Consider the following 16,114-nt stretch of genomic DNA (forward strand, 5'->3'; position numbering starts at 1 on the left):
CAGCTCCATAATCACAGTCAGTTTTTTTGATGGGATGGGCATGTCATTTGCAGGCATAACAGCAGACTCCTGGAGCAAATTGTTCTGCACTCCGTGGTAGTAGGTAATTACCAGATGGACAGACAAAAGGATCCAGTCAAAGCCTCTTCAAAAACTTGTGAAGCCTTATTAGATAATGGGAATCTCTGTCCACTAAAAATGGAAACACATTCAAGGTAGGATTGAGAGCCTTAGGTGTTTACCCTGTGAATTTTACATTGACCTCAGCAGCCACCGAAACAACACAACCAGATTTTAATTGTGATTCACAATACCCAGTGACTGCAAAAGAAAAAGACCCCACCTTGATGTGTTTATGTAACAACCTCCCTGAGGACTTTTCCAGAAAAAGCTATCGAAGTAAATAAAAATGAGACCAACCCGATATGTCAAATTTGTTCGAATAGACAAGGTTGGCCGAAGGGTTGTTTCAATGCTATATAGCTCTTTGACTAAATACTGCCATCCCTGCTTATAAATAGATATTTTTTTGCAATAAACTGCATTGTAACTGGTTTCCTTATAGCAGGACAAGCATTGTGATTCCATGTCGGCTTTCTCCAATGTACACGTTTTGTTTTATTACAGGGACTGTAGTCGCTCAACACTGCACTATTCTGTCTGGCACAGTCTGTAATCCATGTACAGCTGGAGAATATATTGAACATCCTAATGGGCTTGAAAAATGTTTTAAGTGCAAGACATGTGATGGAGGTATATATCTGTATATATATGACTGAAAAGTTACTGATTTGATCAAGTCGTCAAGGTTCGGAATTTCCTTCAATTCCTTGTACATGGTATAATTGTAAATTGTCGCGAGTGTGTGTAGGATAGCGTTAGTGTGCTGGGATCGCTGGTCAGTGCGAACTCGGGGGGCCGAAGGGCCTGTTTCCGCGCTGTATCTTTGAACTCTAAACTAAACTAAAGTTGCTTTCAATGATTTTCAATGATTTTATCATCTTTCATTGATTTTAAATCGTCATTTTGAGTCTCACTGTTTGTTCTAGAACACCATAGTTCACAGGAAAGCACTTTTAGTTTTATTGTACACTAGACCAAGTGCTGACCCGCTGGGTCTGTTCCCTCAACGCTCGGTTGGGGGGTGCTGCGACTTCACATGCACACTAACCACCTCCACACACATGGGGTTTGGAAGGGTAGAGGGGGGGGTGAGAGGGGGTAGGGGGAGAGGAGTGGGGAGGCAGGGGAGACCGCTCAACGACCCCTCAACGTGTGGTTGCGGGGGTAGCTGCGGCTTCACATGCACACTAACCTCCTCCCACACACGGGGGATGGGGAGGGGGATGAGGAGTAATAGGGGAGAAGGGAGGGAGGGGGAGAGGAAGGGGAAAGGGGGGGGGGGAGAGAGAGGAAAAGGGAGGAGGAGGGAGGAAGAGAACAGAGGGGAGTGGGGAGGTGCGGAGAGAGAGGAGGGGGGATGGAGGGAGGGGGGGGGGAAGAGTGGAGGAGTGGAGAGGGGGTTGGAGGAGGGGGGGAGAGGGAGGTTGGAGTTGGGAGAGGGGTGAGTGGGGAGGGGAGAGGGGGGTTGGAGGAGAAGAGAAGGAGGGGAGAGGGGTGGAGAGGGGAGGGGGGAAGGGTGGGGAGAGGGAGAGAGAGTCCCGTCCATTCAACGTGCGGTTGCGGGGGGGTGGGGGGGAGGTTGTGGCGTCAAACACACACTAACCCCCCCCCCCACCCACACACACACACACTAACCCCCCCCCACACACACACCAACCACCCCCCCCCCACACACACACACACCAACCACCCCAACACACCCCCCCCCCCCCCCCCCCACACACACACTCTCCCCCACACACACACACACACCCACACACACACCCCCACCCCCACACACACACACACACTCACACACACACACACACACACACACACACACACACACTCACACTGTACACACACACACACACACACACACACTAACACACACACACACACACACACACACACACACACACACACACTGATCACCCCCCTTGATATTATATTAATATTACTCATTGGCTCCTTTTACCACATTCCCACCCTATCTCGAAGGACAAAGAGAGTGGGGCAGAGGGGGAGGGAGATGAGGAGAGGGAGGTGTGTGGAGGGAGGGTGGAGATGGGATGGAGAGGAGGTGGAGGTGGAGAGGCAGGAAGAGGATGGGGGAGAGAGGGGGAATGGGGAAAGGGAGAGAAGGGGTGGGGGGATGGGGAGGAGAGAGAGATGAGGGGAGGTGAGGAGGGGGGGGAGAAGGGAGAGGGATGGAGGGGAGGGGCAGAAGAAATGGGGGAGAGAGGGGGAGGGGGGGAGGGAAGGGGAGGGGGGGGGAAGGGAGAAGAGGGGGATGAGGAGGATGGGGAGGGGAGGAGAGCAGGGAGGGTGAAGGGGAGACAGGGGATGGAGGGTGGGAGAGAGGGGAGGGGAAGAGGCGGAGGTGAGAGAGGTGGAGGTGGAGGGAGAGGGAGAGAGTGAAGGGGAGGAGGGGAAGAGAGAAGGGGAAAGAGAGAGAGAGAGGGGGGGGGGGGGGGGGGGGGAAAGGGAGGGGGAGAGAGATATTAGAGGGGAGAACTACCTCCCCAGACCAGCTCTGTGCAGTCATCACCTCTGGGGGTGCTCTCTTCAATTGCTGCCTGTATGCAGGAAGAAGCAACACTGCTGAATGGTCAGATTTCCCAAAGTGAGGGCGATGGATAGAGCGATAGGCATCTTTGACGGTCGTAAGCAGTGGTCGAGGGTGTTTAATCCTCTGGTGCTGCAGGATACATGTTGATGGAAGTTTGGGAGTGATTATTTTTCAGGTTGGTTTTTGAAGTCCCTGGCTATGGTGATAAACGCCTCGGGGTAAGCTGCCTGGCATCTCCTCCAGTGCCAATATTCACTACATTTTAGTTAACTCAACTATCTTAATGCAAGCAAACTTAGTGCAATCTTAGTAGTCCATTGTACTTCACGTGGATATTACCTGAATTACCTGAAACACTCCACTGCAGCGAGCCTCGACGACTTCCGCCCAGTTGCAGTTACTCCCATCATCACCAAGTGCTTCGAGAGGCTGGTCCTGGCACACCTCAAAGGCTGCCTACCCCCCACATTGGATCCCTATCAGTTTGCCTACCGCAAGAACAGGAGTACGGTGGATGCCATCTCAACGGCACATCATTCCGCCCTCTCGCACCTCGACAACAGAGACACCTGCGTAAGAATGCTGTTCATCGATTATAGTTCAGCATTCAACACCATTATATTCTCAAAACTGATCACCAAACTCAGCGACCTGGGCATCGACCCCTCCCTCTGCAACTGGATATTGGACTTTCCAACCAACAGACCCCAGTCTGTTAGGTTAGACAAGCACACCTCTTCAACCCTCACCCTAAACACCGGCGTTCCACAGGGCGGTGTGTTGAGCCCCCTCCTCTACTCCCTCTTCACCTACGACTGCACACCTGTACATGGTACTAACACCATCATCAAGTATGATACAACGGTGATTGGCCTCATCAGCAACAACGATGAGTCAGCCTATAGGGAGGAGGTACAGCTCCTAGCAACATGGTGCGCTGACAACAACCTGGCCCTTAACTCCAAGAAGACCAAGGAGCTCATTGTAGACTTCAGAAGGTCTAGGGGCGGCACGCACGCCTTCATCCATATTAATGGAACGGAGGTGGAATGTGTTTCCAGCTTCAGGTTTCTGGGGGTCAACATCTCCGATGACCTCTCTTGGACCCACAATACCTCAACTCTGGTCAAGAAGGCTCACCAGCGTCTCTTCTTCCTGAGGAGACTGAAGAAGGTCCATCTGTCTCCTCAGATTCCGGTGAATTTCTACTGCTGCACCATCGAGAGCATCCTTACCAACTGTATCACAGTAAGGCAACTGCTCTGTCTCTGACTGGAAAGCAATGTAGAGGGTGGCGAAAATTGCCCAACGCATCACCGGTTCCTCACTCCCCTCCATTGAGTCTGTCCAAAGCAAGCGATGTCTGCGAAGGGCGAGCAGCATTGTCACGGACTGCTCTCATCCCAGCCACAGTCTGTTGACCCTCCTACCACCCGGGAGGCGCTACAGGTCTCTCCGTTGCCGGACGCCCCCCCCCCAGATACTCCTTATCCCAGAAAACAAAATTGCACTACAACGTCTGTATGTACGTATATATATTTATTGCTCATATTCTATGTTCGCTCTTCTGGGGAGATGTTAACTGCATTTTGTTGTCTCTGTACTGTACACTGTACTGTACTCTACTGTACACTGCACAATGACAATAAAGTTTGAATCTGAATTAGTTCCACATTACTCTGTGACTTACTCATTCAAGTACCTGTGGAGATACCTTTTAAATGGTGTTAATGTTCCCACCTCCACCTCTTCCTCTGGCACCTCATTCCAGATACCAACTACTTTATGTGTGAATAATGTACTTCATAAATCTGCTTTAAACCTTAATCTTAATAGAGGATAACAAAGATAGGAGAGATAGAAGTTCAGCTGGCAGGAACATTAAGTGGGTTGTGCCAGTTTGGATGGATGCTGCTGATATGCTGAATATTTACATTTCCAGCTTTTATTTGTTTCCTGGCATCTTGAAAGATGGAACCCGGGGGAAGGCGGAGAGTCAGAGTGGGCTGAGGGAGAGAGATAGGGGGGGATGTGTGTGTGAGATAATAGAGGGGAAAGAGGGAGAGATGTGGGAATGAGGGAAGATGGGTGAGGGAGGAGGGATAATTGAGGGGAATGAGAGAGGGAGTGAAGGATGAGGGAGGAGCGAGAGAAGAGGGGAGAGATGATGGAGGGATGGAAAGGCAATGGAGGAAGGGAAAGAGGGAGGGGGTAGGAGAGGGAGAATGAGGGAGGAGGGGAGAGGGAGGGAAATGAGGGGGAGGTTAATTTCCATCATGGCGGGAGTGACATATGATGAAAGAATGGGCATGTATTCATTGGAATTTAGAAGGATGGGAAGGGATCTTATAGAAGTATATAAAATTCTTAAGGGAGTGGACAGGCTAGTTGCAGGAAAAATGTTCCCCGTGTTGGGGGTGTCCAGAACCAGAGGGTGACATTTTAAGAATAAGGGGTCGACCATTTAGGAATGAGATGAGGAAAACTGTTCAGCCATGATCATATTGATTAGCAATGCTGGCTCGAAGGGCTGAATGGCCTACTCCTGCACCTATTTTCTATGTTTTTACTTTGTAGAGTAACAGATTAAAGTTTGATGCAGAAACAAAGTAGTTGGCAAGAGGAGGATGTGGAGAGCTTTCAGGAAAAAAGACAGGCTAAGTGAATGTGTGAGAGTTGGACAATGGCATATAATGTGGAAACAAGTGCAGATATCCACTTTGATAGAAAAATAATGGAAGAGAGGAGTATTGTGTTGGTGGAGCCACGATGAGACTAGATCTGGAATGATGTGTAGAGGATGGATATATTTTTGATAGGGGGTAGAACTATTCCTGGGATAAGAAATTGTTCTGAGGGGAAAGATGAAGCAAATCGGCTCTTTATTCTACTGAGTTTAGAAAGAAGCCTGAGAGATAATCTCGTGAAATCATAACATTCTTACGTGGCTTGTATGAATCTGACATTTCCCCGTGCTGAGGTGTCTGGAATTGTATGATAGTTTTGAGAGAATTGTGGGATATGGGGTTAGTGTTGAGGGAGATGCTGAGATACAAGGTCTTTCCAATGGCAGAGCAGGAACAAGATGTTAAACAACTAAATCCTGCTTCTTTTGTTTGGATTAAAATAGAAAGTAGTTCAAACTGATTCACCTAGGACCTGACAAATACTTTTTATTTACAGATTTGGGACTTCAAATTAAGGAAGAATGTACCTATATACGCAATACGAAATGTGAGCCCAAAAAAGGATATTACTGCATTGAAAACTGTCAGATGGCCAATAAACACACAACATGCCCACCAGGTCAAGGAGTTAAAGGGAAAGGTGGGTTGTTAGAGTGCCATGTGTTCCATTGCTAAATGCTATCTGTGAGAAGTGGTAATCACCGTGACCATCCTCTCCACAAAATCGAGCAGCATAACAGAATCAGTAAATGAAAAATTGACCAAGTCAGGATATTGCCAAGGAATTGCGCTGAAATACCATGTGATTCTTTACTGGCCTGTGGTGTTAAATTCTGGACAAAGACGTTGAAATTACTGGCACAAAAGGGAGCCTGCTCCAAGCTGATCGTTGCATGGGGAGTCCAAGTAGCATCTACACCTTGTTGGGTTTATTTCAATGAGTCCTTTGCACAAATATAGAATAGTCTTTAGATTTATGTTCTAAAAAAACTTTGTCCCACTGACCATTTTTATCCATTATTGAGCAGTGTTGACTGTCGGTCACTATTGTCCATTTTATTGCTTCTCTCTCTCTGCACTCCTGATTACAGAATGTCTTAAAATCCCCTACTTCTTAATTAGCACTAGTTCTTTGTTCAGCCTTTCACTGTACCTCGGTACACATGACAATAATAAATGAAAGTAAATCTAAATAAAAATTAATATCTTTATTCCCATTTTGATATTCCTGTGGCTACCTCCTCCTCACACTGTTATTGCAAAACTTATGCTGGGTTCACTGCTGGGTTCACTGTACACACAGTAGCTGGAAGTGTTATGTGTGCAGTAGTGTGCCCTGCGAGCATGGGTGAATTTCTTGGCCCTAGTAGCTGACTGAAGATATTTGTAAATGTTGCTGCATGGAAGTTAAAAGTAAAATAAAACGGGTTCAGGTAATTTTGCACCTATGCAACGCTAGAACTATTCAGTGAAGTCAGGTTTTCAGAAAGCCGACAACTTCATAATTGATGAAATGATGGTACAAAACTGCAAGTTTATTTTGTTCAATGTTAAACTAGTTTTGGTGCAATGAGAAGTAATTATTTTTAATTGGAGAGCATGGAAAAGTGAGAAGAGCTTTCCAACACCAGTATTTACAGGCTCCACAATTACCTGATGTTTATTATTTTATTTTTCAGGAACACCGGTAAAAGATACCGTGTGTGAGGAGTGTCCTGTAGGAACATTTTCAGGCAGTGATTCATCAACTGAAGCGTGCAAGAACTGGACAGTGTGAGTACTTTTAAAATCCATGGTGATCCATGTTCAGGAAACTCAACCTCTTGTTGATTTTTCTCACGTCACAAAGTCCTGTTCCCATCTTCCTGACATTCACAATGTGCCTTTCAGAAACAATTAATCATTTACTCCAATGTAATGTTAACAAGTTGGAACCTTGTTCAAAATGTTGTTTTGTGCTTTCTCTGATCTCCGTGATCTGTGCTTCTTTCTTTGTAATAAAATAATCCTCGTGACCCATGTTACGTAGTACATCTGCAAAGTATCTCCCTCCTTCTTATCTTGCCCTTGGTGACAGTGAATTGTTGCATTGTGGATCTTCCCTTCAGGCACACCTGGGAACCTTTAGCATTTGGTCAGCAAATCCCAGTTAGAACAATCATAATGATTGTCACATTTAATTCAGAGATTACTGGGTCCTCAGAGCTTAGAAAGACCAGAAGTACTTTTCTTCATACTCAAAATAACCACCACACCACAGAGAAGTTTCAGATTCCTGTAATACCCTCATAATTTAATTCAGCTAAACGTTGAAACTTTACAACTATTAGATAATGCTGGATAATTCTGACATAGTCAATCACACTTAACACTGGTAAAAATATCAGCAGTCCTGCATATTTACTTTCAATTAAGGTGATGCATTTTCTGTTGTGAGTATTACTAAGCTTTAAAATAAAAATAAAATTCCTATCTCTACTTTATCATTTAATTTAACTGTCATAATAGTTTAAGTATAGCTTTGTAACTAGAATTATATCCAAGACTAACTGAGGTCATAAGTGATAGGAGCAAAACTAAGCCATTCAGCCCATCAAGTACTCCACCATTCAATCCTGTCTGATCTATCTCTCCCTCCTAACCCAATTCTCCTGCCTATAACCCCTGGCACTTGTACTAACCAAGAATCTATTTCTGCATTAAAAATATCAATTGACTTGGCCTACACAACCTTCTGTGGCAAAGAATTCCACAGATTCACCACCCTCTGACTAAATAAATTTATCTTCATCTCCTTCCAAAAAGAACGTCCTTTAATTCATGAGGCTATGACCTCTAGTTCTAGAGTCTCCAACTAGTGGAACCATTCTCTCCACATCCACCCTCTCCAACTTTTTCACTATTCTGTATGCTTCAATGAGGTTCCCCCCTCATTATTTTAAACTCCAGTGAGTACAGGCCCAGTGCTGTCAAACGCTCAGTATATTTTAACCCATTCATTCCTGGGATCATTTTTGTAAACCTCGTCTGGACCCTCTCCAGAGCCAGCACATCCTTCCTCAGATATGGTGCCCAAAATTGCTCACACTACTGCAAATGCAGTCTGACCAACACCTTATAGAGCTTCAGTATTACTTCCCCGGTTTTGTATTCTAGCCTCTTAAAATTAATGCTAGCATTGCACTTGCCTTCCTCACTACCGATTCAATGGGCAAATTAACTTTTTGGGCATCCTGCACCAGCATTCCCAAGTCCCTTTGCACCTCTGATTTCTGGATTCTTTCCCCATTTAGAAAATAGTCCACGCCTTTCTTCCTACTAGCGAAATGCACGACTCCCCACTTTGCTACACTATATTCCATTCTACTCTCCCAAACTGTCCAGAGTCCCTGCTTTCTCTACACTACCTGCCCTTCCACCTATTTTCATATAATCTGCAAACTTGGCCATAAAATGTTTAATCCCCTCAACCAAATCAAAAATAACCACATTTATTTCCATGTGCCTCTGATGGGTAATGAGATTTGATTCTTTTGTTGTCATTGTAAACTTAAGAATGGAAACAACTGGGAGCTCTGATATAGGTGTGAAAGAATAGAGTAGAAAGACTGGGAATGTGACGTGATTCTTCTGCGCTAAACTAGTGGCTCCAATGGACACTCAACAAATATGGCATGGCTTTCACTCCAATGTTTCAATCAGCGTGAGATGGAGTAGCGCAAGTGACAGTAACGTGTCACTCCAAGGCGAGCTCAATGTTTTCTCTGCTGACTTTGAAAGGGAGAATAATGATGTGCCATCATGAGCCCGTGCAGTCCCACATGACCCGGTGATCTCAGTCTCCAAGGCAAACTTCAAAACATACTTTACAATTGTGAACCTCTGAAAGCAAACGACCCTATTGGTGTACCTATATTCTCAAAACCTGTGCAAAGCAACTGGCTAGAGGTTTCATGGAAATCTTCAACCTCACACAACAACAGCTTGAGGTCCCCACCCTCGTTAAAGGGACGTCTATAATAACGGTGCTTAACAAGAGCAGGGGCTGGGTGTGGCACAAAGCATTTCACCTGAGTTGGAAAGATGTGATCCATGAGAATCAGGGCTGACATCCCAGTGCATTGCCCAGGGACAGGTGTTAAACCAAGGTCATGTCTGCTCACGCTGGTGAAACGTAAATATGCTGTAGAACTGTTTTGAAGATGAGTGGTTGACCTATTCCTGATGTCCTTATAATGCCAAAAGTGGTAAACCTCAGAAAGCTGGCGTATCAATGACATTTCAATAATAGATTAATTGTAACTGATTCATTTTACTTGAACAAAGCAACCTTTGGGAATGCTTGTATTCATTTATTTTTTCTGTCAATTATCCAGATGTGAAAAGCTCAATCTACAACTGGATGAACGTGGAAGCAGTGAAGCTGATGTAAAGTGTGCACAAAATTCCAGATTAATGCATATACTCATTTCAGTTGTCGCAATTGTGGTTATCGCTTTGATTGTAATTGGGGCAATTTTTTTCTGGAGGCATCATAAACACAGACCACGTATGTTATTCATTTATTGTTTACATCTTTCTGTTATCATTTTCTGAATCCAATGTTTTTTTTTTAGCCAGTTTGGAAGTGATTATCAATTTTTTCATGTTGGTATTTACAATCACCAAATTATTGTTCGACTGAATTGAACCAATCTTTTTGCTCGCTGTACTAAAAGACCTAAAATTGCCAGTTTTGTTAATTGTCATTATTTCCACTGAAGGAGTCATTCTCCACCTCGATGTTGTCTTTGACCTAGAACTGGGATTTTCTGCATACATTCACACCACTATGAAGACGGCCTGTTTTCACTTCCTGCACTTGCCTCTGTCGTGCATCAGCTCCTCCTTTACTGAAATCCTCAGCCATGCCTTTGCTACTTTTTCACCTCTCTATTCTGCTGCTCTGCTTGCTGATTAACAACTACTTATTCTTTTGCCTGAGTGTGGTTCTGAAGAATTCTGCTTCGGCCACTCATGCCTGTTTGGTCCTGCTGCTGTGGTGCTGCCGTCAGACTTCAGACAATATACACCCTGAGCTGTTGTATATCCCACTCCCAGCATTATCACAACACTGATAATTGATTTAAAGTAAACCCCATCTGGCTACAATGGGATCTTCTGTCACGCTGATCAGAGCCAAAGAGAACCGTTGTGGCATATAACTGGCAGAATAGTTTGTAAATCACTGATTTAAACATGAGAGACTAAAGATATGCTAAACCAATTTCACGGTATTTATACTGAAAACCTCCTTACATTTTTGTTTCTGATAGGTTTCTCTAAAGGACGAAAGAATGGGGTAAGTACATAATATCTCACCATTATTTAAAGGTCATGTGTATTAAATTAAATTGTATTTCCCGGGAAGTGGGGTGGGGTGTGTGGCGGGAGGGTGTGGGGTGGTTAAGGGAGATGTCTATATGGGCGGGAGGGGTGTGGGAGGGGGAGGAGGGATGTGTGAGGGGGGAAGGGGGGGGTGTTAGGGAGCGGGTATGCGTGGGCGGTGTGGGGGTTGGGGGAGGGGAGTGAGAGCTCGGAGAAAAGAAGGAGGAAGAGCCATGGGGGAGAGGAGGGTATGACGGGGGAGGGGGGCAGGAGCCAGCGATGGAGACCAGAGGGGTAGGGGCTGGAGCTGACGATGCAATGGGGATTCACAGAGGGCACTGGTCGTTCTCCACCTGGATGAGAGTTTCCGCTTTCCGTTTGGCGACATCGGCAACGCTGGGTTGGGATAGGCTGCTTCTGGTCCCTCAGAAAGTGGTGTCCGGTTGGAGACCTTCGCCGGCCATCCTCAGCTCCAGTAAAGACACGATGGCGCAGGATGGGGCGTACCGTCCCGTGAAGTGCCAGGAGAAGAGATTAATCCGCGCGGTGCTGACTGGCAGGAGAGGAGATCGATCTGAGCAGGTCGAATAGATAGGTCAAAGGGAATAACTGTGATTGTTGGAGATCATAGATACCACAGGGAGAATTTGAGGTTTACTGCGGCAGTGAGAGAGTGATGATATAGCCAGAGACATTTAAAATATCGTGAAACTGCCAAGATCAAAGAAGGATAACATAGTCAATGGTCAGTTCTGATACAGGCAGAGAAAGTGAGTTACCTGAAGATTCCGTAGACTGGAAGACTGCAACATGCTGAGATGGAAGATGAGATGCAGTTAATCAAGCTAACATTATGTCTTGTTACAACAATGCAGGAAGCCACAGACAAATAGATCAGAGTGGGACTGGGATGAAGGATTAAAGTGACAGATAATGGGAAGTTCAGAATTACCCCTGTAGACTGAGAGCTGTGACCAAATCTTCATTTGTGTTTTCCAATGTGGAGGAGGCTACAATATGAACACTAAATACAGTATTCCAGGTTGCAAGCAATACAGCAAGGATCGTCATCTTAGGGATGCCCATAGATCCACACCCTGCCATCGTTAAATGATCTAGTGTGCTTGAAGGCAGAGGTGTCATCAGCATTGGTGTACGTTATATCTCAGGGTAAGGTCACAAAAGAGAAGCTATTCAGGCAATGAAGAACAGCTCAAGATTGGATATCAGCGGTGAGCATGAGGAAAGGAAATTACAAACTACTTGAGATGATGTAATGTCTGTGATGTTGTGGGGGGCAAGAGGTTTGTTCAAGTGATCAGGTGAAATGTGGGAGGCAGGGAGTTTGTTGGGGAGCCAGTACTGCACAGTGAGGGCGGCAGTACCAGGGCTGATGAGGAGGACTATAGATAGTCTTGTGGCCTATGGACAACATTTGACATTCAACGTGAAGATGGAGAGTGCCATGAAAGATGTCCTGACAATTTAACCAAAGAATGAGAGTCAGTGCCAAACATTGTGGTGTAAATATTCTGTTGCTTTCATTGTCAAACAATGACAAGTAAATCACTTTAAAAATGTAATTTTACAAACTTGCAAGTTTCATAATGTGTCCATCTCTACAGATTGGCAAGGGTAACAGACCATCTACAGCTGGTAATAACATCAATGAGCATCCATCTGATCCAACAACAATACCTCTAGCAAATAACCAGCAGCCTTAGTATAAAGAGATTGAAGTGAGTATATTCCAGTAACATCTCAAATACTTCACACAGCAAGTTGAATAATTTTCTGTATTCTATAGCTGGATAGCATGTTGGGATGCAGTACCTGCAACATTCTGAGCCTCAACCAAATCTCCCATTTTTTACATGCTGACTGGTAGTTTGTTTTAGGGAAAGCAATGGTGAGAATGTTCTGCTTCAAACCTTTCCTTTTTGTCAGGTTCTGTTCTAGGAAAAATCAGTAACTCACAGTATTATTGATGTGGTTGTAATGGCTTCATTTTTATCACAGCCCACTGTAATTGTCTTTGCATTGAGGTGGTTGCAACCAACAACATCCAACTCACTGGCTATTTGATTATTTTTGGGAGACAATGTAGAAACTGTTTTTGTTTGAAGACAGGTTGTCTTGAATTAGGTCGCTGCTGCCTTTATATAACTACTGGAGATGTGTGCATTTCTGTAACTTGACTTCATTATTTCGAAAAATTATTTAATTATTTACAGGTAAATTTGTGTAATTTCTGATTCCAATACATCAGTCTTCTAAACCTGGGGTCACCTGTTAATTATTTTATTATGTATGATTTGGTGATTGAGCAAAATAGGTCCTGCGTATTTACTCTATATTAATGTATATGGTCTGAGATTATACCACAATTGGATTTTCCCTCAGACTCCACTGTTCCAAAGAGAGCTATCTTGTTCATCCAATCTTTCTTCATAGATACAATTTTCCATTCCTGTCAACATCCACGTACATCTCTGTCGTCTCTCTGTTGCGATCTCATCTTCCCTGAATGCATCAACAATACTCAAAAAACTAAATACTTGCCACATATAATTTTACCTTTGTTTGATTAAATTATTTCTCTGCCTCAGAGGGCAGTGGAGGCAGGTTCTCTGGATGCTTTCAAGAGAGAGCTAGATAGGACTCTTAAAAATAGCAGAGTCAGGGGATAGAGGGAGAAGGCAGGAACGGGGTACTGATTGGGGATGATCAGCCATGATCACATTGAATGGCGGTGCTGGCTCGAAGGGCCAAATGGCCTACTCCTGCACCTATTGTCTGTTGTCTATTTCTCAGCTTATTAATTCCTTAATTAATTGGTTCTACCATTTTTTCCAACAACAGATGCTATGTTTATCCACCTCTAGTGAGCTGCTTTCTCCCTCCTTCTGGCTTTGCATTGATTTTTTTTCCAATGCTCTGGTTCCTCTCCGGAATGTAAGGATTTGTGGAAGATTGCAAACAATGCATCCACTCAGCAATGGCCACTTCCTTCAGGATCCCAGACACAAGCCATCAGAGGACATCTCTGTTTTTAGGCCCACTAGTTTACCCAGGACTACATTTTTATTGATGATGATATTAATTCATCCCCAAGCATGATTCAGTATCTTCTTGGTTATGGCGTGCACAGCCTAAAGTTGTTCAACAACTTGTTCTATTTGATCTTATTGATTGTGCACGCCGGGTTGATTATGAAGGTTGCAATCTCCCACCCCATGATCAGTATGAATTGGATTAATTAGATTTTCATAGTACTTGCTGTTTCACAGCATGTGACTTACTGTGAAGCCAATGCAAAATATCTGTTTACCCCTTGTCGTTTCCTTGTTTCATAAAACTACCCAGCATATTTTTCAAGTACCTAAAGTTTACATGGACCACTGTCTTCCCTTTATCTACTTGGAACAACTCCTATTATAACAGTCCTTCCTGGTTTGCTCTCGAGGTATATTTTCTGTTTTTATCTTTATTGTACTTTGATAGATTCTAAATTTCTCCCAATTTTTCAGGCCTATCACTAACTTTGGTATCCTTAACTTTTTCTCTTCAACTTAGTATCCTCCATTACTATGCTGAAGAAACTGCAGATGCTGGAAAAATCATAGGTAGTCAAAAATGCTGGAGAAACTCAGCGGGTGGGCAGCATCTATGGAGCAAAAGACTAGGCGGCGTTTCGGGTCTCGAGACTCTTCTTCAGACTGATGGGGCGATGTTTCGAATCGAGACCCGAAACGTCGCCTATTCCTTTGCTCCATAGATGATGCCTCACCCGCTGAGTTTCTCCAGCATTTTTGTCCTCCATTATTATGTTGGTTACCCATTTTCTGTTTCTCTTCCTTCTAACTGCGATATATTGTCATGTGTCTCTGACTCAACATGCAGCATAATCGTGGGATGAAGAAGCAGGGATTGTCAAAAACAATGTATCAAGAATGTCCAATGGACAGTGGTAAATTTGTCTGTCCTTCAATGCATCAATAAAATAGACAAAGCTGGACAACTCTGTGGAAAGATAAACAGAGTTGATGTTTCATGATGAAGATCTTTTGTCAGAACCATTCGGCCAAATAATCTTCACGTTTAAACTTTTATCACTTTTTATGGATGCTGTGACCCACTGAGTGTTTCTCTCATTTTCAGTTTTTGTTTTCAGGTTTATGTCATCTATATTTTCTTGATCTTTGTTCAATGCACAGTGTGGGCAGCTGAAGGTATGAATACATAGCCTGACATAACTGTTCAGAAAGTTTCTGACATGTGACATCCATTTACAGATTACCAAGAACACCTGAACAGATGACCATTCCAGTCCAGCCCCAAGAAGCTCAAATGTTCTCATCCTCTGAACAGTTCAGGCTTCACCTTATTTACACATTCCACGCTGTCTTTACGCAAGGCCCTGCTCCTCTGTATAACATCTTCAAATCCTCAGCCGTCAACTGACCAGCAGCTGAAGAATAAAAGACTTGAAATGAAAAGAGAAATTTGATTTTGAGAGAAAACTTGTCGGCTATATCAGTAAGAGTTTCTATGGATATATGAAAAGTAAATGGATGGCTAAGTGTGGAACCTCCAGAGAATGAGGCTGATCAATTAATAATGGGGTTAGGGAGCCTACTCCTGTACATTTTATGTTCTTATGCTCGCTGATAGTGACCGGAAAACCAATTGGTCGAACTAGTTGACAAATAATAGTCTCCCTTTGGTTCCGATGGGGAGGGGTGAGTGTTGTTCCTGAAATGTTCACTCTGTTGGAACTCGGCTCCAAGAAGTGTTTAATGTGATAACTTTGACTGCTGATGAATCATCACTTTCCAGGAAGGTGAGGAAGTGCTAGTGGCTGAGATCCACCTGCAAGAGCGATGGGAGCAACGAGAGTCCAGTAGACCCTCCACTTCATCACCTCTACTTTACCATTGGACCATCTTGCTTTTCGAAGGATGTAGCCCATTCAGTACACAATGATATTGTCCATTCCGAAAATTAGATGTATTAATCGATGATTTCATGTCTAAATGTGCTAACTATATTGTACATATTTCTCTCACTATTCCATGAAATAAATATTAACCCAATGAGGATAAGTATCTTGGGAGCCTTAACCATCTTCTCCACCTCTGCTCCTTAATACAGGGATCTGTGGACATGGGCTTCATATCCTCTAGCACTGCACTTATCAGTATCTCAGCGTAAGCAAGGGTAAGCAAGGCAAGTTTGTGCCCTCCTGCCTTGCTTACCCTCCATTAATTCAATATCTTTTAATTCACTGTGTGGCGCCACTTGGTAGTCAGACCACTTACTGTCGAACCCTCAGCAGAATGGGGACTGACATGTGACAATCTTTGAGGGGCATGTAACGTCATGA

At 44.2% G+C, this 16,114-nt stretch overlaps 1 protein-coding gene across 2 annotated transcripts in view; it reads left to right on the forward strand.

The window, feature by feature from the left end:
• Positions 1-15,851, forward strand: part of LOC129711746 (tumor necrosis factor receptor superfamily member 5-like) — a 47,630-nt gene extending 31,779 nt beyond the window's left edge. For both annotated transcript variants that reach the window (XM_055659669.1, XM_055659670.1), the window contains 7 exons: positions 628-753; positions 5,858-6,001; positions 7,041-7,134; positions 9,738-9,910; positions 10,677-10,702; positions 12,354-12,467; positions 15,024-15,851. In XM_055659669.1, coding sequence (XP_055515644.1) covers positions 628-753; positions 5,858-6,001; positions 7,041-7,134; positions 9,738-9,910; positions 10,677-10,702; positions 12,354-12,452 — 662 coding nt within the window. In that variant the 3' untranslated portion in view covers positions 12,453-12,467; positions 15,024-15,851. The remainder of the gene's footprint in view (positions 1-627; positions 754-5,857; positions 6,002-7,040; positions 7,135-9,737; positions 9,911-10,676; positions 10,703-12,353; positions 12,468-15,023) is intronic.
• Positions 15,852-16,114: the final 263 nt, after the last annotated feature.

The sequence above is a fragment of the Leucoraja erinacea genome, chromosome 30, assembly GCF_028641065.1.
Source record: "Leucoraja erinacea ecotype New England chromosome 30, Leri_hhj_1, whole genome shotgun sequence".
Taxonomy (NCBI): Eukaryota; Metazoa; Chordata; class Chondrichthyes; order Rajiformes; family Rajidae; genus Leucoraja; species Leucoraja erinaceus.